The following is a 25272-nucleotide window of genomic DNA, read 5'->3' on the forward strand; positions in this document are numbered from 1 at the left end:
AAGAGATTGCCTATCTTTGGGATTGCAGGGCAGCTTCTGACCACTAGGCCACCAGAGGTCCCTTGAGATTGCTGACCCATCTTTCTCTAGCAGAGCAGCTGGTGGATTTGAACTGCATGACGTTGGGTTGGCAGCACAGCTCCTTACCATTAGGTCACTAGAGCTCCCCCAAACAAAAAAATTTATACCATATACCTGGTCTTTGAACATCCTTATTTACCACTTGGCTGTAATTGAAATCAGACTCCAATGAAGAGGTCTCTCTTCTGTCATTTTACTTATCCTCAGATATCCTTTCCTATGTCAACTATCTCAGACTCTCATTTAAAAAAGTTGTATTCCCTATGCAGCACTCGAGAGCAATGTTTTTGAAAAATACTACATAATTTGGGAGAGACTGGAGAGCATTATACTGAGTGAACTCAGTCACATAAGGACAAATAAGACCATTACTATAAAAATAGGATACAGTAGAACATGTATAAGAATTCAAGGGGGGAAAATGTGGGAGCAGAGAGGTAAGGGTGGGCAGAGGGGAAATAACAGTTGCACAATTTGGTGGGGTGAGGGAGAGGGTAAAGGAAATGGGAAAGATTTGATGGAGATCTGAAAAGATGAGGTAATGATGGGCACAGTACATATTTTTATAAAACACAATGTATGGGTATGATAGTATGAAACAGAAGGTGAATGAAAGTGTGAAGGGAAATGTATACAAGTTTTGTATACAATCAATATAAAATTAAATTTTATTTTTTAAAAGGTATATTCCACAACAAGATAAACAATCTAATTCAAAAATGGGAATAGGATATGGACACTTCACCACAGAAAACAGGTGGCAAACATAGGAAGAAATGTTCAAAATCCCTGGTTCTAAGAGAAATGCAAATCAAACAACTATGAGATATCATCTAACCCCAGTAAGAATAGCAAAATTTAACAAAACAGCAAGCAACAAATGCTGGCGAGGTTGTGGAGAAACTGGAACCCTTATTCACTGTTGGTTGGAGTATAAAATGGTACAACCACTATGGAAGGCAGTATGGTACTTTCTCAAAAAGTTGCAAATAGAAATACCATTTGACCCACCAATTCCACTACTGGGAATACCCCAAAGAGACCATAACTGCCACCCAAGCAGATATATGCACAGCCATGTTTACTGCAGCTTTGTTCACAATAGCAAAGAGTTGGAAACAAGCTAACTTTCCATCAACAAATGAATGGACAGAGAATCTGTGGTATATTCACACAATGGAATACTACGCTGCATTGAAAAACAAGCAACTCATGCAGTATTATTCAAAATGGGTGACCCTGGAAGACATTATGTTGAGTGAAATATCTCAGTTACATAGTGCCACTGTTATAAAACAGGACTGACATCAGGGTTGAGGGAGACTGAGAAAGATGGAATAATGTATACTGCACTGAAACAGACGAGGAAGAAAACTGTTTAAAAGCTGTATGTGATTAGGTATTATTGTCATGACTGGAGTACAGAACGAAGGCTGTATAGTGGAGTGGACCTGGGGGGTAAGGATTGTGTAACAATGAATTTTTCTTTTACTTTTCAAAGAGAAGAGTGAACTGGGGAGGAGTCGGGGGATGTGTAGGTACAAAAGTGCAACAATGAATGGAAATCCAGTCTCTGTAAATTTTCATTAAAATTAATAAAAAGGGGGGGAGCTATATTCCAAGTATACCATCCTTTGTTTTACTCCCTTTCATTCACTGCTTGAACTTTAGTTTAACCTTCACCTGCATGGCCTCTCATTGGACCATCATCATCATCCAACATTTCAGTCCTTCAGTCCTTGATCTCAACCCAAGGGCCTTCACTTTATTCACTTTGGCTACCTACCTTCTATGGCCACACACTCCTCATTCCCAGGAATTACTCCATTTTTAAACACTTATGCCTCTTATTTTCTGACTCAAACTTTTTATTGTTCAGCTCTTATGAGCCCCACTACTAATTTTGTGAGGAAGCTCTGGTGGTGTAGTATGGATAGAGATGTACTGCTAAGAGAGTTCAAATCCACCTGTGGCTACTTGGAAGAAAGACAGGCAATCTCCTCCCAAGGAATTTAGAACATCAAAGACTCAACTGAGATCAGCTACAAATTGGTACTAACTCAATGGCAGTTCTTTAAAATTTCATTAACACTAAATTCTCCTCTAAAATCTTCAGCCTCTTTACATTTTTCTCCCTAGTCAGCACAGACTCCATGACCTGTCAACATTAACCTCACTATTTTCACATCTCCACTATTATCTCTGGTCAGTAAAACCCCTATTATGAATCATCTCTGTTTCTATAATCAGACTAAAGATCAAAACAGGAGAAAAATCATATATATGGGTGCCCAAAAATATTTGCTTTCTACCTTAAATGAGCCTTATTGTTGAGTGGGAATGTTATTTCAAACCACATTTTCCTCCTTCCCCACAGTGATTATTTTAACCTTCTCTGCTATTCTCATCTTCTCTAGGCAAGTTATTAGGAGAGTTATTCTTGGAAAGAGACATCATGCTTGGGAAGGTGAAGGGGCAGAGAAAAAGACGACGACTCTCAGAAGGGTAGGCTGACACAGTGACTTGCAGCAATGGGCTGCGTGTGTGAGAAATTCTGAGGATGTTTTGGGATAGGACAGTGTTCAAAACAGTTGTTTATAGGGACACTTAAGAATCCTACTGGCCTAGTGGTAAGGAACCATGCAGCCCCAAAGACGCAGTTCAAACCTATCTGCTGCTCTGCAGAATGGACAATCATGAGATTGTCTCAGAAAAATCCACTGCAGAGTCAGCAATGGGTTGGTTCCGCTTCAACGGCATACAACAATCACCCTCAAACCTCTTAGTTTCTTCAGACTTTCAATTATAAGGGGGGGGGGGCACATCAGATGAACTCTCCCAACTGTGTACGACTTCACTTGTAAACTTCTTATACGTAGTAGTTAAGAATAAACGTTTTAAGGACAAATGCCTAGGTTAGAATCTAGCTCTACCACTTCTAAGACTTAAGGGGGAAACTTGCTTAGTTTGCTAAGTGAGCAATTTGCTTCTCTGTGCATCCCTGATCACTGTATCCTATGGAAAACTTCGCAATGGCAATCAAAATCATTCACACCACCCACCTCTTCTTGAACACAACATTCGCACATAGTAATCCCAGATAAATGGTAGTCCTTTGTTACCACTGTCACTCCTAGTATCTGCACCTATCCTTTCCTCCAACTGTAATGTAAGAGGTAAATCCTCCACCAGTACTCTGAATGCCAGCCTTTCAAAGGATCCAAACATTACCCCCATTTATCTCGGAATAAAACATAAACATGTTCAATTCACTCGTTTTAAAAAATAACCTCCCAAAGTCATAAATGCCTGTCTAGGGATACTTCATCTCATCCCAGCCTCTAACTACCCCCTTCCTGAAATCAAGAACTTGCTGATTCCAATATACATCTAAAATGGGAGAACTACTGCTCTAGAATATACCAAGCATACCCACTCATGACTTCCATTATCATTTTTAAAAAGTTTTAAAACATCTAAAAGCCTATAGTTTAATAAAGGGGGAGGTAAATAAACTACAAAAAGATTGCCTCTAAGAATGTAATGTGTCCAATCACAAATGAATGGATTGAGAAAATTGTGGCAGAGTCAGGCAATGGACTATGCAGGATGCAGGAGCAATGATTTTGTAAATTACTACCTAACTTGGGAGGGACTGGAGAGCATTATACTGAGTGAATTCAGTCCCACAAAGACAAATACTGTATAAAACCATTACTGTAAAATTAGCATGAGGATCAAAGGAGGGAGAGGGTAGAAATAGGGAGATGAGGATGGGTGGGGAGGGAAGGGTGTTAATCATAGGGTTGCACAAAGTGATTGGTGGGTGGTATGAAGAAAATGGGATCTTTTGTGAAAAACAATGCATTCAAACTTTGTAAATAAATCAGTATAAAATTTAAAAAAAAAGGTGTAATATAACATGACTTTATAACATGTCAGACTAACTAGGAAGAGGGATGTTTTAGATGGAAAGATTTGAGAAGGAATTTATTCTGACACTATAATGAACAGTGAGCCAAAGTAGCACATGTGCAAAGGTACAGTAACAGAGGTATATTCTGGTATTGTCCAGTACTATAGCCAATGTGTTTGAAGCAAGTACTGTAAGGTTAGAAGTGCCAAAGATCAGATCCTGTAGAGTTTTGAAAGTCAGGGTAAAGAATTTATAATGACATAGTAAGTCACTATGGCTAGACAGGCATGTGGCTCCGGGAGCTCCGGTGGTATAGTCAGCAAGGTGCTGTGCTGCTAATCCAAAGGTTAGGCCTCTCTGGCTGTTTGAATCTACCAGCAGCTCCAGAGCAAAGTGGGTTATTTCACAAAATTTATTGCCTTTGAAATCCAACGGCTGATCCACCTACTGGAATGAACTAGTTAGTAAGCTATACTTATATATACTATAACCAACACTAGAAACAGGATTTCCAGGTTATGTTTTGGAGGCAAAACTGAAAGGCCCTTTTACGTACAGAAGAGAGCTCTGGTGGCCTAGTCTGCAGGGAGTTGCACTGCTAATCTAAAGGTGGCACCTCTCTAGTGGTTCAAGTCTGCCAGCTGCTCCACAGGAGAAAGATGGAAACTCTCCTGTGTGATTTAGTTTCTGACAAGCTGCTAGAAGGTGGTGAGCTGTGACATGGTTCCAACTCAACAGCAATGAAGTTTCTGAGTTTTATATACAGAATGAATCAAAGTGATAAATCACATATAAATTCAAGGCTTTTTCTAATCTAATCTGGGTGGATGGTATAAACATTCACTCAAGTTAGTAAAAAACTATTTGAGAATGGAAGGAATAAAAAAAAAATCTACTCATTAACATGTTTGGAAGGGGTGGCATCCACTTCCTAAACCACATGCCTCTGGAAACTATGAACTTGGAGAAACGATAGTTATAGAAAAGCTTCAGGTCTTTTGTTCATAGAGTTGCTATGAGCTGTGTGAGACTCAATGACCAGCAACATTACATGTTAAATTCTAAGCACTCATTTTACATCCAAGTGGAAAGGTCAGGTACATAGAACTCAAAATTATAGGGAGAAGTTTGAAGACCAATCTAGGCAGCCATCATTGTATTAAACGAATTTAAGGCTACACCTGAGTGAGAGTGCTCAATGGGAAAGTAAATGTAAACAGAAAATGAACAAGGACTTAGAACAAATCATAGGAAACTTCCAAAAAGTAATGATAAAACAGAAGCTGGCAAAAACAGGCAGAAAATCAGAGAAGCATGATGCTAAATGCAACTTCATCCAAGCTGCAGATCTGTACGTGCTATTTCTATTATGCCTACCAGATTATTTCTACTTGGAAGTTTCTAAGTGCCCCAAAGTCATGTCCAAAGCAGAACTGATTCTGTCACCCCATCCCAAAACTCATTCCTTTCTTAGTGCTTAGTATTTCAATGAACATCCACCTACCCAGCTATCCAGGACAGAAAACCTTTTCTCCTCTTGGACACCCTACCAAAACATAAAAAGCTTTTTTTCTCAAATCTATTTAGTTATCCCTTTCCCACATTAACACCTGAGGGAAAGCCATCTTTCACTTAGCTTACCATCCTGTCACAGTCTAACCTCTCCAATTTACTCTCAAGGCAGCCATACCATACATTTAAATAAAATCTTTTAATGACTCCCTCTCATATTTATAGGGAGACTCATCAATCTACTTCTCAATGATCAGAGCCATTTAAAACCCTGTGAAACACAGTTCTACTTTGGGACACAGACAGCTGTTCTAACCGGCAGACAACCGGTTTCCTGTATTTGGAGACGTGGGAAAATGAAGTCCAATCACATAAGTATGTTCTCCAGGTTTATCTTTTACATCCTAATATTTGAATTTTTCCCTTCAATAAATGAATTTCATATCCAGAGCCTGCTGCCCACTCTCTCTTAACTAATTTGTTCATGTCATTAATTTAATTCTGGTAACACCATTTCCTCACTCTAGTCAATTCCTATTCTTCCCTCAAGATTCAATAATTTAATCCTGTTTTTCCTTTAAGAATAGGAGAGAACTGTATGGTCAATTCTAATTCTTCCCTTAAAACTCACTGATTAAGACTAGATTAGGGGTTCTTCCAAAAAACCCTCAGAGTGCCTTGTGCAGAATTTATCAAATTATATTATTTTTTTTATGAGTATATATATCCAGGATCTAATCTAGTTACTGTCTTACACATAATAAAGACAAAGGGGTTTTATTAATGCAACTAAATAATATACCATGTACACTGGTACCGTAATCCTAGTTTGGGGAATCATTTTCCTTCCTAACTAGCCCTTAGCCCTCTATACTGCCAGTATTTAGGGTGGTGCCCTAAAAATAAATTATTTTCAATGTAAACAAGTACTAAACAAATTATATAACCAGCTGATAAGCTTGCCATCAATTCCTAGTCCTACATCCCCACCTCTCTTCGAGATTCTGACTCAGAAAATCTAAGGTGATGTCAAATTTTGGTCTTGAGAGCCATTCTAAACAGAGTTGGAGCTCGGTAAATAATAATAAGAGGCATTTTCATTTACTACATCAAAAGGTTACTGGACTGATTTCTGAATTCTTCAAGATTAAGAGCTTATTATATCTGAGTCCTGAGTGTAACAGAACAATTACACTGATGTACAAAAATCCACAAAAACAAGCAGCCTTTATTGCAGTATTACAAAACACTTTCCATTTTGGCAATATTTTACAATGCACTCTGCTTCAAGGGTTGGGAAGGAAATTTAAAACTAAAGGGGAAAATTTCAATCGACATTTCTAAAAGAGAACTGTCCCAGCCCTCCCACCCAAATAAAAATCCAAATGTCACTTAATTTTACTACCCAAGAAGAGGCCACGAGGAAAGCAGCAGGCAAAACTCTGGCAATTTCACTATGGATCATGTCAGAGACAAAGGGACATTCAAAACAGTCGTCAGTACGGTCGGTTGCGCTGATCGTTTCTGTAGTCGTTTCTAGGAGAAAAATAAAGAGCCAGACTAAATTCTGATTTCCTACCAAGGAGATATTAGACACTTCTTCAGGGTACTGATGATTGGCACTGGCTAGACAATGAATTTCTGTAAGGACGAGAAGATGACTATTTATATTCCTAGCAGGTGCTTAATAAACATGTAATTTACCAACTCTAAAAGCCATTAAGTTCCCAGAAGCAGCTTTGCTAACTCTCAAAATCTTTTATCTAAAGATTTCAAACCACTGAGGTATTTATGACGTCACAGACCACAGCAATTCCTGCAGTCAATGAGGGAATGAGCAAGCACTCTTATCTATAAATTGTGGATCTGCCACTTATTAACTACGTGGCCGGGGAAAAATTACTAATCACCTCTAAGTCTGTAAATGGGAGGCAGATCTACTTCATAGAGTTGGCAAACGGAATTCAAAGATACTTTAACATCATAACAAGAAAAGCTCAATAGATGGCAGAATTAAAAATAGCTAACAATTTTACAATACATAATTATGGGCCTGCAACTGTCTCAGCAATTTAAGATAACTCTATTAAAGGAAACAGTACTGGTCTCATTTTACGAATGAGAAAACTCTAATGCTCTGAAAGGTTATGTAACTTGCCTCAGGTCACAACACAACGAAGTTGTGGAGCCAAGAATGAATCTAAAAGTCTGACTTTAGATGTCATGTTTTTAATCACATACTATACAGGTTCTCAATACCCTATACTGCCACCGGCATGGATATTAATTTAATCATTGAAGCTGTTTCACATCACTGGTTCATGTGTACTACACAATCCCTATTAGTACTACCATTGATTTTTATCTGGAAAAGGTATGTATTACGAGAATCGCCAGATACCTGTAGGGAGCACATGCAATCTAATAAAGGTGTGCTTTCCTCTCATTCAGATTAAGAAACCCTGATTTAAGTACAGTTCAAAAATTATCATTCCATCTCAATTATCTTAAGTTTTGATAAAACTAATATACATATAGACACCTTATTATTATATAACTACATTATTTGTGACTAGAAAATATTTAAAACTGCTAAGCAAGGAACCAAACAAATATTCTCTACCCTAAGAGAATTGCCTATGGGGAACTATCTCAAAAAGTCAAACAATAAAAATGACAAATCAAGCTCATATCCTAAAAAGTATCAGAAGGGAGGTAAGAAGTTGCCAAGGAATACTCACCTTCCTCCCATTTTGCCTCCATAGCCACCTCGGTCTCCTCCATAGCCACCTCGGTCTCCTCCATAGCCCCCACCTCGGTCTCCTCCATAGCCACCACTTCTGTCTCCTCCATAACCTCCACTTCGGTCTCCACTGTAGCCACCACCACGGTCTCCTCCATAGCCCCCCCCACTTCGGTCTCCTCCATAGCCTCCTCGATCACCACCATAGCCGCCTCGGTCTCCACCATAACCGCCACCTCGGTCTCCGCCATAGCCGCCACCTCGGTCTCCGCCATAGCCGCCTCCTCGGTCTCCGCCATAGCCGCCTCCTCGGTCTCCACCATAGCCGCCTCCTCGGTCCCCACCGTAACCACCCCCACTTCTGTCTCCACCATAGCCACCCCCACTTCTGTCTCCTCCGTAGCCACCACCCCCACTTCTGTCTCCTCCGTAGCCACCGCCACTTCTGTCTCCACCATAGCCGCCTCGGTCTCCACCTCTGCCCCCACGACCTCTGTAGCCCCTCTCTCCACCATAGCCTCTCCCCCGGAAATCTGCAGGGTAGAAATAAAAATCAATTAGCCCAACAGAATAAAGTAAATTATCCTTAATGCAATTAAAAACTATCATCAAGCAGATACTTGCTGTTAAAAAGGTTAGCCTACCTCCTCCTGAGGGACGAGAGTCCTCTGGTCTGGGCTCATTGCACTGATTGCAGGAATTTCTTCGAGCAAAGTTCATATTTCCACATGATCTAGGAAAGGAAGAAGGCAAAATGTTCCTAGAAGGTTTCAAACAGATTAAAAAACACAGCTTGCACACCTCCAATTCTAAACCCAACCTACTTCCACCAAAATAGGTGGGAAACTTACGGATTAGGACAAACCCAGTCCCCACTTTTGGGGTCTCCACCTCTGCCCTGAAAACCTCCACGACCTCTGTATCCTCCACGGCCTGGGGAAGGGGAAAGGAAAAAAAAAGGTAGTAGCAGGCAAAACACTGAATGAAAGAGAAAAAAGGTTCCTAAAACAAACCTTTCATGGCAGAACTTTACAATTACTTAAGGTTTTATTAAGTAAACAAAGGAAATACAATAGAGTAGCACATGAGGTCTACAATACAGTGCAAACAGTACACCATCAAACCACCAAAATGAGGGAGCTCTGGTAGCCTAGTGGCAAGATGGTGCACTGCAATCCCAGAGGTATGCGGTTCAAATCTACCAGATGCTCTGCTGGAGAAGGAGAAGGCTATCTTCTCCTGTACCAGTCAGATCTGATTTGACGGTACACATAAAAATAATACAATAAAAGTTAAAAAAAAATTTTTTTTTAAAAAAATAAAAACAAAAACCCACCAAAATGCTGTTTGGTATTACGTTTGTGAATAAGTGATAAAAAGTTAAGTAATCAGACATTATCTCCCGAATTTGAGGAAATCTGAACCAATATAATAAACTAGCTTGTGTTGATGTTGATGACTGCCATCAAGTCGAGCACAACTCAGAGTCCTATGAACAAAAGACCTGAAGCCTTCTATAGCTATTGTTTCTCAAAGTTCATAGTTTCCAGAGGCATGTTGTGTAGGATGTGGATGCCACTCCTGCTTCCACTAACCACATTAGGGAATTTATAAGCTGATCAAGGTTTAAGCTATAAGAAGGGATCATTTAAACTTGTTTCCTGATCTGTATGAACAACAAACTGCTATGCAGCTTTTCAAAAGGATTTCTCGAACTTTCTCCTACTTTTCTTATATGTAACCTCGTCTCATTTTCAGACAGAAGAAAAAAGGGGGAGCAATTTCACACAAGCAGAGACGAAAAATGGATTCAAACCCTTTGTATTGTATCGTATCCAGACCTGTGAACAACTATCTTACCTCGTCGGCCACCTCCACTTCCACCTCCTCTCATGAACTCAGGTCTTCTGGTGGCGAAGGACACTTTAATGATGTTACCATGGAATTCTTTTCCTAAAATAAACAGAAAATGGTTTGAAAGAAATGGTAAAAAAGAAAAATGATGGCTGAAATTCTTGCCCCACATTGCCGTCTCCTCCTCCTCCTCACAATAATAATAATAGTATTAATAATAAATCTGCCTTGACATTTTTAGTTTCTCAAAAATGAAGCATACATATCCTAGAGAAATGATGCAAATATGCTCCAAAAAGTCACACTAACAGTACAAAGCATTACACAATCTACTGAAAAGGGCAGATCAGTTGCAGGGGGAAAAAAAATCACTTTTTATTAGACGTGAAGAGCAATGACGTCAGGATGGAGACTAAGGTGTGCCCGATCCAGGCCTTAGTCTGCAATTGTGTGCTATGCACCGAAGAGCTGGACAGTGACTAGGGATGAAAGAAAGAACTGGTGTCTTTAACTGTGGTGCTGGCGAAGAGTGCTGAATATACCATGGACTACCAGGAGAACCGAGAGGTTTGTCCTGGAGAGGGTGAAACTGGGCTGCTCTTTGGAGGAAAGGATTCTTCTGAAGCTTCGTCTGACATAGTTTGGGCATGTTGCAAAGAGGGACCAGTCCTCAGAGAGGGACATCATGTTTGGGAGGGGGAGGAACAGCACAAGAAAGGAAGACTCTCAATGAGACGGACTGATTAAGTGATTGGGTTAATGGGAGTAGGTTTGTCAGAGACAGTGAGGTTGGCACAGGACACAGCAACAAAAATAACAAGGAAGGAATATACAGTCATTGTACCAAAACCAACTAGTCAATGTTCAGGTTCAGCATATGATCAAGACCAGTGATACCAAAGGAAGAAGTCCAAATTGAACTGAAGGCATGATAAAAACAAGGCTCTAAAACTAGTAGATTATCAACACAAACATTTCAACAAACAGATGCTGGGCTGGAGGTGCTCAATCATCTATGACAAGAAATATGACAACTACATAGTCAACAAACTAAAAGAAATCCCTATCGGTGCCCATTCCAAAGAAAGGTAATCTAAATACTGAAATTAAAGAATACCACTGGTATCACAATCACATACTATCTTTGAATTCATTCTGATTCATAGCAACCCTTTTTCAGGTTTCTGAGACTATAAATCCCAATGGGAGAACACCCACCACCTTTCTTCCACAGAGCTGCTGGTGGGTTCCAACTACCACAGACAAACAGCATTTGACACCTTACTATGATCTATGCCACACAAGTAAAATCCTGCCTATTCATTCAAGAATAGCTTGAACAGTACATTGGAAAGAAGTGCCAAAATTCAACCTAGATTCAGAAAAGTATATAGAATAAGAAATATTATTGATGTCAGATGGATCTTGGCTGAATGCAGATTATTAGAATGATACTTGTGTTTTAATGGTTATGCAAAATCATTCAATTCTATGGATCCTAACAGATTATGGCTAACATGGTAAAGAATGGGAATTCAAAATCTTTACTAATTGTGCTCATGCAGAATCCATACTGTAATGCAGATAAGATGCTCCTTAGAAGCATCTTTGACTCACTAAATCTGAGCATGTTATGAGAAGGGAATAATCCCTGGAGAATGACATCGGGTTTGGTAAAGTATAAGTTAAGTAAAAATAATAAAGACCCTCAATAAAATGGATTTCTGCAACAACAGGGTCAAATACAGCAGAATTATGAGGATGCAACTGTACTGGACAGCTGCCAAAAGTCAGAACTTACTCAATAGTACCTAAGATTAACACTTCATCTTTGAAGAAATAGCAAACTGCAATTACGTTTTGGGCAACAAGTACGCAATTATCTAATAAATGAAAGGGACCACAAGTGTCTGTCAATTCAACAGTTTGGTACTTTAGAGAGAGTTGAAGCAGACAACCTGAGGTTGAATTATAACTCTACCATTTAATAGCCTTAATAATCAATTTCTCTTCTCTATGACTCTATATTCGACTCGATGGCAATCAACAACAAGCAGCCTTGGTTAGCTCATCATTAAAACAGCACATGCTTCATAGTTACTATGAAAATATATGTTGTATTAACAGCATGTATCTTGCCTAACCCATAAACCATGATATGCAGTAAATGGTAGACATTAAATTGTAGTATAACAAAATCACAAATTGTAGTAAAACAAAATTTGCAAGAGCATGGAAAAATGCCTGTTATAATGTTAAGTGGGAGTGCAACAATGAATGAATTGAAACCCAAAGTCTCTGTAAATTTTCATTGAAATTAATAATAAAAAAAAAAGAAGAAGAAGTGGGGGGAAAAAAGTATGAGAAAGACTGTGTGGAATATAAACTGTATTAAAAAAAATTTTAAAAGAATGGAATGAAAATTAATATGACTATCTCCAAGTAAAGTTTTTATTCCTTTTATTTTGCATATCTTCAACAAAAAATTTATTATTTATTCTAAGAATATATCAACTTTCTATTTTAAGAAAAATTAATCTGTATCTTAAATAATATACAGAGAATAATAAATAATAAAATAAATAATAAATGATATAATTAAATAATAAATCATTAATATATAATTAAATAATAAAAAGATAATATAGAGGAAAATAGGTCAACTCTCTACTGCTACACTAAGATCAACTCAAGCACAGGGCATGATGTTAAGAAAATAATCTAGACAAAGACAGCTTATCCTACTTATAACAGTATAGAAACATGTTAGCCTGTATAATTAACAGCTGCAAAACCAAAATTTACTATAGCCATGACTATACATAGGTCTCTGTATGTGTATGTATGTATGCATGAATATATATACATGTATGCAATAAAGTCAACAGGCCATGATGTTGTATAGACTCGTGTTTAATAAGTACACGTGGGATCTTTTCCTGTTACTGCAGCGCTAAAAGCAAGTCCCTCACGACACCCTCTATGAGGCGGCGCAGGAAGTCCTGCACGGGAATCAGTGCAAATGCAGAAAGTTTTTGGAGATGGTGGAGCTGCAGAGATCAGTTTGAAGAAGACTCTCAGAAGGAAAAGCACTTCTCAGGGACCAACAGGATTAAGTCCACCCCACACCACAAGTTCTCAGTGTGTGTTCTTGGGGATCAGTAACACTGTGATGAAGCCAAGGCTGTGGATATTCCCCACATGGACATCAAAGGGCTGAAAAAACTCAACAAGAAGCTGGTCAAAAAGCTGGCCAAGAAGTATGATGCCTTTTTGACCTCTGAATCCCTGATCAAGCAGATTCCAAGAATCCTAGGTCCAGGGCTAAATAAGCAGGCAAGTTCCCTTCTCTGCTGACCCACAATGAGAACATGGTGACAAAAGTAAAGGAGGTGAAGTCCACCATCAAATTCCAGTTGAAAAAGGTCCTGTTTCTGGCAGTGGCTGCTGGCCATATGAAGAGGACAGATGATGAACTTTTTTACAACATCCACCTGTCTGTCACCTTTCTGGTTTCACTGCTAAAGAATTGGCAAAATGTTTGGGCTTTATACATCAAGAGCACTATGGGCAAGCCCCAGCATCTGTACTAAGATACAGATAAATCTTACTGTTAATACCAAAAAAAAGAAAGAAAGAAAATAGAGTGCACTCAGCTATTTAAGGTACAACTCATTGGTCTCTCCCAGTCTTGAGGGAAAGAGGGGATTCAAGAGGGGGGAAAAATTTAAAAAATAGAAAAAGAAGTATAAAAACAATTAGTCCAAAAAACAAATGAACCTGGCTGACTTCAACTTCCACCAGTTAAGACCAGAAGAATTAGAAGGTGCCTGGCTACCACTGCTAACGACCCTAAAAAAGATCACAGTAGATGGTCGTGCACAGAGTGGAAGGAAAAAAATTTGAAATAAAACAAATAAACCAACATAGACATGGTCAGGCTTCTTCTTTTTTCTTTAAAGAAAAATAAAAAAAGAGCCAAGCTAAGACTACTGGAACTAAAACTGACTCCAGTGGTTCAACTTTAAACCAAGTAAAAGGCTTGCCTCTAAGGCAAACACTAACAACAGGAAGGTACTGAGGCCTTAGAACAATCAACCACACAAGACCAAAAGGGCAACATTAGTCAGGTATACAGAAGGCAGAAATGGACAGAAGAAGGGAAATGAGAATCAAAACAAGTGGGAAAAGTGATGTTACATACAATGTATTGTATGTAATCAACATTTTAAAGCAAAATCTACACAGAAAATAAATTTAAATTTACTATTTAAAACTTCCCATAAAACACTATATTTTTTTAAAATAAATATAACCACTGTATTCCATAGTTTTACTTTTAGCACTGGAAAACTTCAACCATACTGTATGATAAAAAACTATGGACATACCATCAAACCAGTCAATGGCTGCTTTAGCTGAAGGGGGGTCATCAAATGAAACGGTTGCTTCCCCTTTTGGCTTCCCTGTGTCTTTGTCTGTGTACAGATTTATCATTGGTTTTCCGGTCTTCTTGTTTGTCTGTGCAAAAAAAAAAAAATTGTGTAAGCATTTTAAGAAGTGATCATAAACTATTCATTTAACTCACTAATGTTAATTCAATAAAATGTTATCTATGGATATTGATAGGGAGCTTTGGTGGCTTAGTGGTTAAGTATGTCAAAGCAAAGGTATGTGGTTCAGATCCATTAGCTGCTCCATGGGAGAAAGAAGGAAAATTTCCTCCCAGGCAATTTACTGCCTCTGAAAACCCACTGGAAGGTCAGCGATAGGACAGTTTCAACTCAATGGAATGCAACAATAATAATGGTACACAATACAACAATAACTTAATAATGCTCTAAATGATGCTTTTTAGTGAAGAGGTTAAAAAAAAACAAAACAGATGCATGAAATTTATGCACAGGACACTTAAGCCAGCAATAATTAAATTATTAAACAAAGCATTATATACTGTGCTTATAAGTGCAAAAATATTTCCTAAGAACAAGTTGAGTTTACATATTTTGCTTAGTATTTCATAATCTATAAAACAATCTCATTTGGTTCTGAGACTTCTGGGGAATAGAAACTATAATTAAAGCCTAGGATTGAAGAAAGGCAAGCACAAGCAAGGAAGAAAATTGTGAGCAGTTTTAGATCACAAGTGTTACTAGTTTTTTAATGTAATCAACATATATTAACCAGAATAGGGTAGTAATCTTGAGCTTTTCAAGCTAAATTCTATCACTCACCTTGATAATTCCTATTTGCTTAAAGAACTCCCCTACTTGATCAGTAGACACACCCTCCCCAAGTCCTTGTACAAAGATTGTGTTGTTATCTGAATTATCAGATTCTGAATCTAAAGAGGAAAAAAAATTGGCATTAATTTTACATATTCATAGGTTTACTACACAATGTTCAGGAAGCAATAAGAAACATTTATAGTTTTATATATAACTGTTTCTATTTCTATACCCAAAATGAGCAAAAAGATCATTAATAAGAACCTTCTATAGACATGCAAAGTAGTCAAAATAGTTTTTAGTACTAGGTTGATTCTTACAGCTAAACTTTAGATAAAGTGGATCAAATCCACTAGTATGTGAAAAATAATACAGACCAATTAAGGGAGGTCTAACAAATCTCACTCTTCAGATTTAGATGCAGGAGTAATGCTCATAAAGACATGAAGAGTGCTGATATAAATAAGCATTCTCTTCTCTGAAGAGCTTTCTTTAATCTCTTATGGCTGTTCAGTACCGTGCTCGCTAGCAGAAAATTCCCCCAATTTGATATTTTGGACTTTCAAGCAAGCCAAGCAGAATTGCTGGTTTCGCATTCATGGAAATAAGCTTTGTCTATACCACAGGGTAGGAGCACTTTGTACACACACCTTACCTTACAAGCACACTTTTGGATTAGTACAACAAAGTAAGAAAGATGTACAAAAATTCAGTCCATCAAGGGATAATTCAGAAATTGCCATCCATATAGAATACTTTGGCATCTTAATAAAAACAAAAGTTCCAATTTCAATATATATTAAAAATTTTGGGCTCAAGTAGATTTTTAACCTCTAAATCATAACTTTCAAAAGGCTCCATGTATAAATTTGAAGTCCTGAACTTCATTTAAAAACAAAGTCACATGAAACCAGTGACCTCTGCCCAATGAAAGATAATTGTCATGTTTGAATGTGGGTTTCTTATACCTACTAGAGTATCAATCCGCTTTAATACTTTGTTAAACACACCTTTTCTACTTCTAATTCCCTGGCGATACCAATCCTCTCATTAAATGTGACTTGCTGTAATTAAGATAATTAGTGCTAATTAATAGCAAAAAAAAAATTTTTTTTAAAGAAAAGACACGGAAAGCACAAATATCAATTTTCCCCGAGCTAACTATAGAATCAGTCTTTGTGAATTTTAATTTCTAGAAGCTCACTAGTTTCTGGCAGTACTGTCAAATTAATTCATTCTCTTGTAATAATTCCTACAGATACACACTTTCCTTTCAAAAAATATACCCTAAACTAACATTTTCTTAACTGTAGAATCACAAACCACCATATAATCCTTACCAGCATCTGGTCTGGGTCCATAATCCCTGTGACCTAAGGGAAAAGAAAAGAAAAAACAAGCTATTCAAGGAAGCTAATTTAAAACATTTTTTAAAAAAATAGTCAAGGCATGAAAAGTTAATACTTCAAAATCCTCGAAGATCAACCATCACAGATTTACAAAGTAAATATGTAAATTAATTTTTATTAAAAGTTTTAAGAAATAAGATGAATGTCAACATTTCTTTAAACTTGTCCCAGACAGCACCTGCCACTTTGGCATTATGCTAGTATCACTTTTGTTAAGTTCTGATTGTGAAGGCTGATAGGAAAACCCTAATAATTTATGAACACCATGTCAGCTACCTCTACACAAAAAAACACTGTCAAAAATCCACTGAAGGTCTCATTGGTCACCACAGACTCTTTCATGCAAATTCACGGTGCAGAAACCCACTGGACTGTTTAAGAGATCAACTTAGCCTTTTTTAATGTTTACTTTGAAAGAGATATGTGTATATATATAATTTTGTAAGCACACAACACACACCAGCCTCAATGAGTAAGAAAGGGCTTGGACTTTAGACTGCGTCTGCGGGATATTGGTGGCTCTTAGGTTTATATAGCATTTCCACTGAAACATTTTGGGATACTCAGCACTTACCACCAAAATTTTTGAAGCCACCGCGGTCACCACCACTGCAGAGGAAAAATTGAAGAAATGATTTCTTCCTTAAGTCTCTAATGTGCTGAGCCCTGGGCTCAAACTACACTTAACTGTCACAAGTAGAGAGCCTAGAGAAACAGTAGCAGCTCTAACTTTCCAGTAAGTTCCATTTCATAGACTTCAAAGTGTTGTTTCCATCTAAGTGTACTCCCAAGGATCTATTTACACAAGGAGCCTTTTTCAAGTTGACTACAATAACATAACTAATATACTCTTATTTTAAATTCTCCCAACCCCAAGCCAAGACTATTCAAACTATTACTTAAAACTAGGCACAGCAAGAAGGCTAACTCAGCAAATATTCTTTTCAAGAGGCTATTTTTAAAATATGAGGAAAAACCCCTAGAACAATAATATAAAGTTAAAATTGTGAAAGTAGAATGGGAGAGGTAAAAACCTTGAATGTTATGCTCTATTATAGTAACAAATAGGGGTTTTATGAGACAAAGGGAAAAGGTTAAGTACAAATATACATTAAAGTAAACCTAAATGAAAGCAGTGCTACAATTTCAAATCATTCCTAAAGCTAATAAAATGAAGACACTAACAGAAAGTGTAACTTCAAATTGCTATCCATTCCATGCCTTGAGTCAGTTCCAATTAAGAGAAATTCCATATACAACAGAATGAACAAAGCCAGGTCCTGTGTCATCTTCACAAGTGCTGCTACGTTTTTGCTTGCTGGGGTAGGCACTAGGTCAATCCATTCCCTAAGTCTTCCTCTTGTTGAAAAAAAAATAGTGAAGGTTTTCTTCTAGTTTACCAAGAACAGTATCGTTCTCCAAAGATTGGTTCTTCCTGATATGTAACATGTCCAAAGTAGTAAGATGAAGTTTTATCATCGTGAGTATTCCTTCTGTTCCAAGATCCATTTATTCTTTCTTCTGACAACCCATGGTATATATACAACATCAGAATTCAAATGCCTCAATTCTTCTTTTCTCTTCGTTATACACTGTACTGTACTACCATATTCACTGTAATAAACATCTCTTCACATTGGAGATATGTAAGTTTACACTACCAAATGCTCTGCACACTGATCAGAACACATTAGAGTATGCAATATACTTCAATAATAACAGCGCCTACAAGATAATGACTGTATTTAACATACTTCTACTGCCTGATAGGAAATGATGTTCAGGCATACAGCTTTATGTAAAAATCTAAATGGTCATCTATTAAAAGTGTTTTTCTTGATTGAATTAACTCACTTTCCAAGACTCAATCCATTAAATAGGGGAGTAAAAAAATGACAAAAGCTTTCAAATAGTGATATCTACTCTTCTTTTGTTACTAATCTTTTTTTACAAGTGAAGAAACTCTTTGATGATGTCCCTAGCTCTTAGGTGACTTCTGAGTAACTCTCAGAAAAATCACTCTAAGTGAAAAATATTTTCTATCTTTATAATACATCTATTTCTAGTCTATTACCTTGATGTAAAAAACTTCCTTTACAACCAAATCAGGTATAAACCCCAATGCTAAAAAGTCCAATGCTATCAAGCCAATTATCACTCTTCCATCAAGTTTCAAGTTCAAAAGATGGACTGGCTCCTCTTTTATTCCCCCAGAGTGACGGATAGGCTCAAATGCAAAGTAATTTGTAAGTCTGATTCCTAGAAAGCAGGATAAGACTACTTCAAGACTCTGTAGATACTGTGAAATATATACTGCTTCACATACACATAAATTCCTATTAAGTCTCTAACACTGTTTTTTAATAGCACCCAAGTCTTCCTGTACTTCTAATTGACATGCTCAATTCATTAAGTAAAGCCAACAGAGGTCTCTGGAGTAAATTACTAAACAGAAACCAATATAGCTCCAGTTTCTTGAAACATGATCCCTAGAACTCCAAAGAATGATGAGAGAAAAGAACTAATAAAAAATATTAAGCCTGTGTTCCTATATCAGGATGTGATCAGATTGGGGTCATTAGTTCAATAAATGTTAGAAAATACAGCTTAATTAATTTGTATTATTATTATTATTTTATTTTGTGTGCGTACCATCGAATCAGAACCAACTGGTACAGGAGGAGACTGCCCCTCCTTATCCAGCAGAGCATCTGGTGGATTCAAACTGTGCCCCTTCGGGATTGCAGCACAGCTTCTTGCCACTAGGCCACCAGAGCTCCCTAATTTGCTCTCATCTTAACGGAGTACTCAGTTACAGGGAAGGAAAATAATGCAATTTCACACATCAGCTAGTTCTTACACTTTTCATTTTGGCCAGGAATATAACTTTGAACACAGAATTGGAGCATACTGCTAAAAAAAGGTCTATAAATCAAAAAACCCCAGACATCTGAATAAAGGTTTGTAACTTCCTATTCTTACACATGATGACATTTTAACTCAAGTCATTTTTACTGAACATTTCCTTCAAAAAGAAAGCAGATGAAGATGCTGTCATGTTCATAAAATTCATGTCAACACATGCCCATAAAATTCCCACAACATATTACAATGGAAATAGTCTTCAAGAGAATAATCTTTTGCCACTAATTAATCAGGAAAATTTGGACAAATCAGTAATTCTCCACAAGATTAAATTTCTTCTTTTAAAAAAATAAAGATCTATATCCTTGACCATGTAAAGGCCAGTCAAAAGAACAGCACCAAGAATAAAGCCTAGGAGCATCTCAGAAATACTTGATTGCAGACCCCAACTGGACCAGGAGCACCAGAATCTGCATTTTAACACAACCTTAAGTAACTCATATAGACATCAATGTTTGAGAAGTGCAGGTCCAGATGAGCTCCAAATGTATGTGATGCAATCTTTCAAGTTCAAATATTTCAATCATTTTCTTTTTCCTTACTAAATAAACCACAAGTTGCACACAATATAAATATTAACAGAGATAGATCTACAATTAAGAATCTTTCTTCCAAACCTTGCAGCCACAAGTTACATGTACCCTTTCCAATGAGTGCCTTATTAGTCAATAAAGACACAAAGGTACTTGAACATCAAAGATGCTGTCACAAATCTGTTCATTATCATAATGAGAATCAAGTATGTGCACAAAAATAAGCTTTGACATAAAGGTATTTTAAGGTGAAGTAGCATAGCTTTTTAACAGATAAAAGACAACCTATTCAATTTTACTGGTGAGGACCCCCTGCATTTAAAAGATGTGTGTAACTGACTCTACCAAGAAGATGTTTCTCCAAATTCAAAGCTCCAAAGATGAGTTTTTACTGTTATAGTAACATATATTTAGAGAAGACAGATTTGATAGAACTTTTATTTTTATTTTCAATTTTTTAAATCTAAATTTAAATGTATCTATTTACACTTAAAACTTCTCCAAGAGATAAGAGGATAATGCAGCACTCTTTATTCCCAGAAAATTCATTATCTAAGAGCTTACCCAAAAACTTTAAAAATTATTTTTCTTAAATGAGTCACTCACAGTTAAGTTTTTATATAGTAAATCTTGATTACAGTATTTTGCTGTGAGGAAAACATTCATTCCAAAGGTACATGACTAACTAGATTGAAATATTCCCATTGATTGCTTTATGTTTTCGTCTCCTGATCATTTGTATGTATGGATTCAACAGTACCATTTCAGAAAGCCAAAACCAAACATTCTAGAATTGCGCTGTCCAGTACATGTCCAGCCACATATCCATGTCAATACTGTGCATTTAAAATGTGGTTAACTCTGAATGAAGATGTGCATAAACATAAACTATAACACAGGTTTCAAAATCTTACTATGAATACATAGTATCTGGTATTCTTTTTTGATACTGATTATATTGTAAAATGGAATCTTGGACAGATAAATCTGAGTGCAGGTTTACAAAGCAAATAAATTCTTAAAAATACATTATTAAAACTAATTTTTAGGTTTTAGGATTAAATATAGCAACTAGAAAATTTTTAATTACATGTGGCTTAGACTATGTCTGTTAGACAGCACTATTCTAGACTACCATCAGAACGTGTACATTTAAAGTCAATGATTTATCAGAGTGCAGACAGTAACTTTTATGAAGGCTTGAAATACTGGCATAAAACTATGCAACTTTTCTTGACCAATAATTTTTAAGAAACCATTCTCTGTTACATTCTGGCAAATAACTTTCTAATACATTAATCACAAAACTGAAGTTAAAACACAAAACAATTTTATGAATTTAGGCTTTTAATCCTCTAAGACATTAATGATAAAATTTTAGAGGACCAGAAATTCAGAAATTTTATCTTTGTTGCAGTAACTGCTTTTTTACCCAAAGAAAAAAAAGATCTCCTATGTACATTCACATGTCTCTTCCAGATTTGGAAAGGTGATTTCTTTTTTCTGAACTTAATTCACTTCTAGTCAAGCTCTCAGACAATGTAAGAATCTAAGAGCATCCCATTCTTTACCACATTCCTACTCTCATTAGATGTAAACTATGTAACTATAACAATTAATCAGATGTTCTTGAAACAGATCCCTGAAAGATAATTTCAACTTTGCTATTTTTTTAGATTAGAAATACAATGAATGTTAATGAAGATTAATAAAAAATGTTTAAGTATTTTTAATACTAAAATATAAAACACTCTTAAAAATCCTATACTGGACTTCTGAATTTGAATTAATTTTTTTACCCTAATTATTAACAAAATACATCCTTGACCAAGATGATGTTGCAACACATGAACGTTTTAAAAACTTTACAAACTTCAACATCTATAAATGAAGTTCTATTGCAACACAACCACATTTATTCATTTACACAGTCAATGGCTACTTTTAGGCTTTCTGGGCAAAGTGAGTGGTGAAACAGAAACCATTCCAAAGTCTAAAACATGTCCTCTTATATTAACATTTTTGACCCTTGATATACAGTATCTTTTCACATGGATTTCTAAAAAAGTTTTCCATGAAAAACCTATTTATTAGTTACAGATCTTCTCTTTGCTATCATAACCCTAATTCGACCAGATCAGTATTGTTTTGACCTAATATATTTATTCCTGCGTAAAGGAGTTCTAAAACTACATAAAAAATGAAAACAAGATAAAAAAAAAACACAAAAAAACAAACCACAAAAACCAAAACCCAAACCACTAAACACACCACCTTAGTTCATGACTCAGTAACTGGGCCAAAAATTATATTCAAATATTCTACTAAATAAATTTTAAGTTGAACCTTTCTGTTGAAAACAGTAAAGTCTTTCCACCCTTTATCAGGGGGATCGTTTAGGGTCCTTTTCATCACTCTCTCTAAGATGCTATCTCTTACAGATAGAAATTTATTTTTAAAGACATCCCTACCCTTTCCATCCCACATCCACCAAAGGTAGGATTCTACCACTCTCAAAAGGCAATGGCATATTTTAATAGATCATGTATTAAGACATAACTTCCTTTAAACCTATACTACAAAATGTATACCATTCCAAGGTGGCCAACTATTTAAAACCAGACAGGGTAAGTACTTTATCACATTTTACATTACTCACTTCACTCATATCCATATAAACTGCTCTCTGATAATTAAGGGGCAAAAAACTTTAATAAACTGACTTAAGTTATTAAAAAAGATTCACATCCAACTGCTACAAAATGTATTATGTTTAGACTAGTTATTTTATAGTATCAAAAGCACTGTACATTAAACAGAGCAATGAAAAATTGCTTGCTCAATTAAAGAAACAAAAGTGCTATAAACAAACTGGTTTTTATTTCTCAGGACACCTCAGAGGGCATTCATTCCCTAAGGAACAAAAGTGTCAACTGGTACCAATATAAAATTAAGTATAAGTTAATGGGCCACTGATCATTTCAACTCCCAAGGAATATAAATTTAAAGATTGTATATGTATATCTAGTGATACACAAATCTGCAAACTACAAACCTCATCTTAAGGGAAAAAAATCAACTACTTTTGTATTTTTTTCTTTTTAAAGCCAAAAAGTGTTAAATTCACAGATGCAGCTAAAAGTAATTTTTTATATTTTCATAATTAATGCAGTAATACCAAACCTTGTTAATACCAGCAACAGGCAGGGGAAAAAAATCTAAGTCATTCTTTTCCCCATCATCTTAGTCTAGACAAAATTCATCATAGTATGTGATACTGCACTAAAAAATTTCAATTATTTAAATAAGAGGGATAAAAATTTACACTTGCATGAAATCTTTCTTTCATGTTTCAATCCCACCTCTACACTAGGATACTGCTTCCTATACACTCTTTCTTCCCAAGGAGATTCAAGGTTAAGGAACTGGCTATCTTACAATCTAAAGTTCACTTACCTGCAATTTTTTTTAAACATTCAAAACACCTATAGTTTCCACTGTCAACTTTTAGAGGAGTTTAAATTCTGCATTAGCAGGAAAGATATAATCAAGTGGTTTAACCACTATCATAATAAGAGACTTCTTTCTGCTAGTATTTAAGATATACCATGTAAAGTAGCTGCCAACATTGCCTAGTCTATGCTAATTTATGTGCCATCTTAAAACGGAAAACTAATCGCTACTCTTCTCCATAATACAAACACCTTTTTATCTCTTAACTGAATTAATGCTAAAATCAAACCAACTAATATATATAAAAATAGAGAAAGAGAAATATAGGCATTTATACTTAAATACTTACCTTGATCCTGTCATAGGACCTCTTCCATCCTTGTCATATCCCCCACGCCCTCTACCTCCTCCCTGTGACCCGCCATATCCTCTATTATCTTCTCCATACCTACTCATATCACGACGGTCATCTACAAAAAGAAAAATAACACATAATTCATCACTGTCATGTTTGTAAAATGCTTACATGTCTAAGTCATACTTATGTGATCTGGAAAATGCCACATATGCACAGAACTCAAATGGATAAAACCATAGGAATTATTTGCTTTAAAAACTGCCTCAAATTGTGTCAATTTCCTGTCTGCTAGAGTAAAGATAGCAAAATGATGATTTTGGAATTGTGTGAATTAAAAATACACCCTTAGGTGCAAGAATTCCAACAAACTATAGAGAAAAACACAACCCAAATCTTACAAGTCACTACTGTCTTCATCTCAAAATATTTAAATATAAGTCAAATATACACAGGAATTAGATTTTCACTCTGAAAAAAGGTATTTTTAATAAATGAGGTTCTAGTTTTACTCATTTACCAATCAAGTCAATTGTTTAACAAGTTTTATTAAGCACTTACTATGCACTGAAGGTATAAAAATAAGTAAAACAAGATTCCTAAGAAACAGTTAAGTATCAATGGACTCTATAAAGGTGCAAGAGGAAAAGGAAAGAATGACTTGCCCTTGTAAGATAAAGTTCAAGAATGCTTATAAGAGATCATAATCTCCTCAAATCAAGTACATCTAAATCATCAAAAGGAATAGTAGCAGTAACACTGTCAAGAGTTCATTGAGGCCAAGTACATCCTTGTTGTATGCCATCAAAAATGAGTCTCCGTGAAATAACAAATAGAAATCTAACCAAGTTTTGACGGCCATTAGAAAGGAAAATGTTCCAATTTAGATCCTCCCAGAAGAGCTGTGGGTGAGCATTAACATTACTGGTAAGTATATTTGTTTTCTCCTGGACACAAGAGCCTACTATTTGGTCCTAAAAGCCTTCTGAGGTCCCAACTCTTCTCACTATTTCTTAGTTGTTGGAATTGACGGAAAACCTCATAAACAGTTCCTTACTATTTCTTAGTTGTTGGAATTGACAGAAAACCTCATAAGCAGTTCCTTACTTCACCTCTGACTTGCATATGGACTTCCAAGTTGTAAAACAACCCAGTGGTAGATGGAATTTGCTCCAGGACTTAAGAACAATAAATGACATAGTTGAGCCTGTACATCTTGTAGTTCCTAACCTTTATACTATAATAGACAAAGTGCTAGTCAAT

The 25272-nt window shown here is 36.3% G+C and overlaps 1 protein-coding gene across 1 annotated transcript in view; it reads right to left on the reverse strand.

The window, feature by feature from the left end:
- Window positions 1–7005: 7005 nt before the first annotated feature.
- The window catches only part of TAF15 (TAF15 RNA polymerase II, TATA box binding protein (TBP)-associated factor, 68kDa), a 31152-nt gene continuing 12885 nt past the window's right edge, over window positions 7006–25272 (reverse strand). Inside the window, exons 7-16 of the mRNA XM_006891051.1 lie at window positions 24004–24124; window positions 17318–17352; window positions 16675–16707; window positions 15341–15450; window positions 14498–14627; window positions 10113–10205; window positions 9104–9185; window positions 8897–8985; window positions 8251–8785; window positions 7006–7045 (exon numbers count right to left, since the gene is read on the reverse strand). Of these exons, the coding sequence (XP_006891113.1) occupies window positions 7006–7045; window positions 8251–8785; window positions 8897–8985; window positions 9104–9185; window positions 10113–10205; window positions 14498–14627; window positions 15341–15450; window positions 16675–16707; window positions 17318–17352; window positions 24004–24124 (1268 nt within the window). The remainder of the gene's footprint in view (window positions 7046–8250; window positions 8786–8896; window positions 8986–9103; window positions 9186–10112; window positions 10206–14497; window positions 14628–15340; window positions 15451–16674; window positions 16708–17317; window positions 17353–24003; window positions 24125–25272) is intronic.

The sequence above is a fragment of the Elephantulus edwardii genome, unplaced genomic scaffold (assembly GCF_000299155.1).
Source record: "Elephantulus edwardii isolate Elephantulus edwardi_28Jun2011 unplaced genomic scaffold, EleEdw1.0 scaffold00094, whole genome shotgun sequence".
NCBI classification, from domain to species: Eukaryota; Metazoa; Chordata; class Mammalia; order Macroscelidea; family Macroscelididae; genus Elephantulus; species Elephantulus edwardii.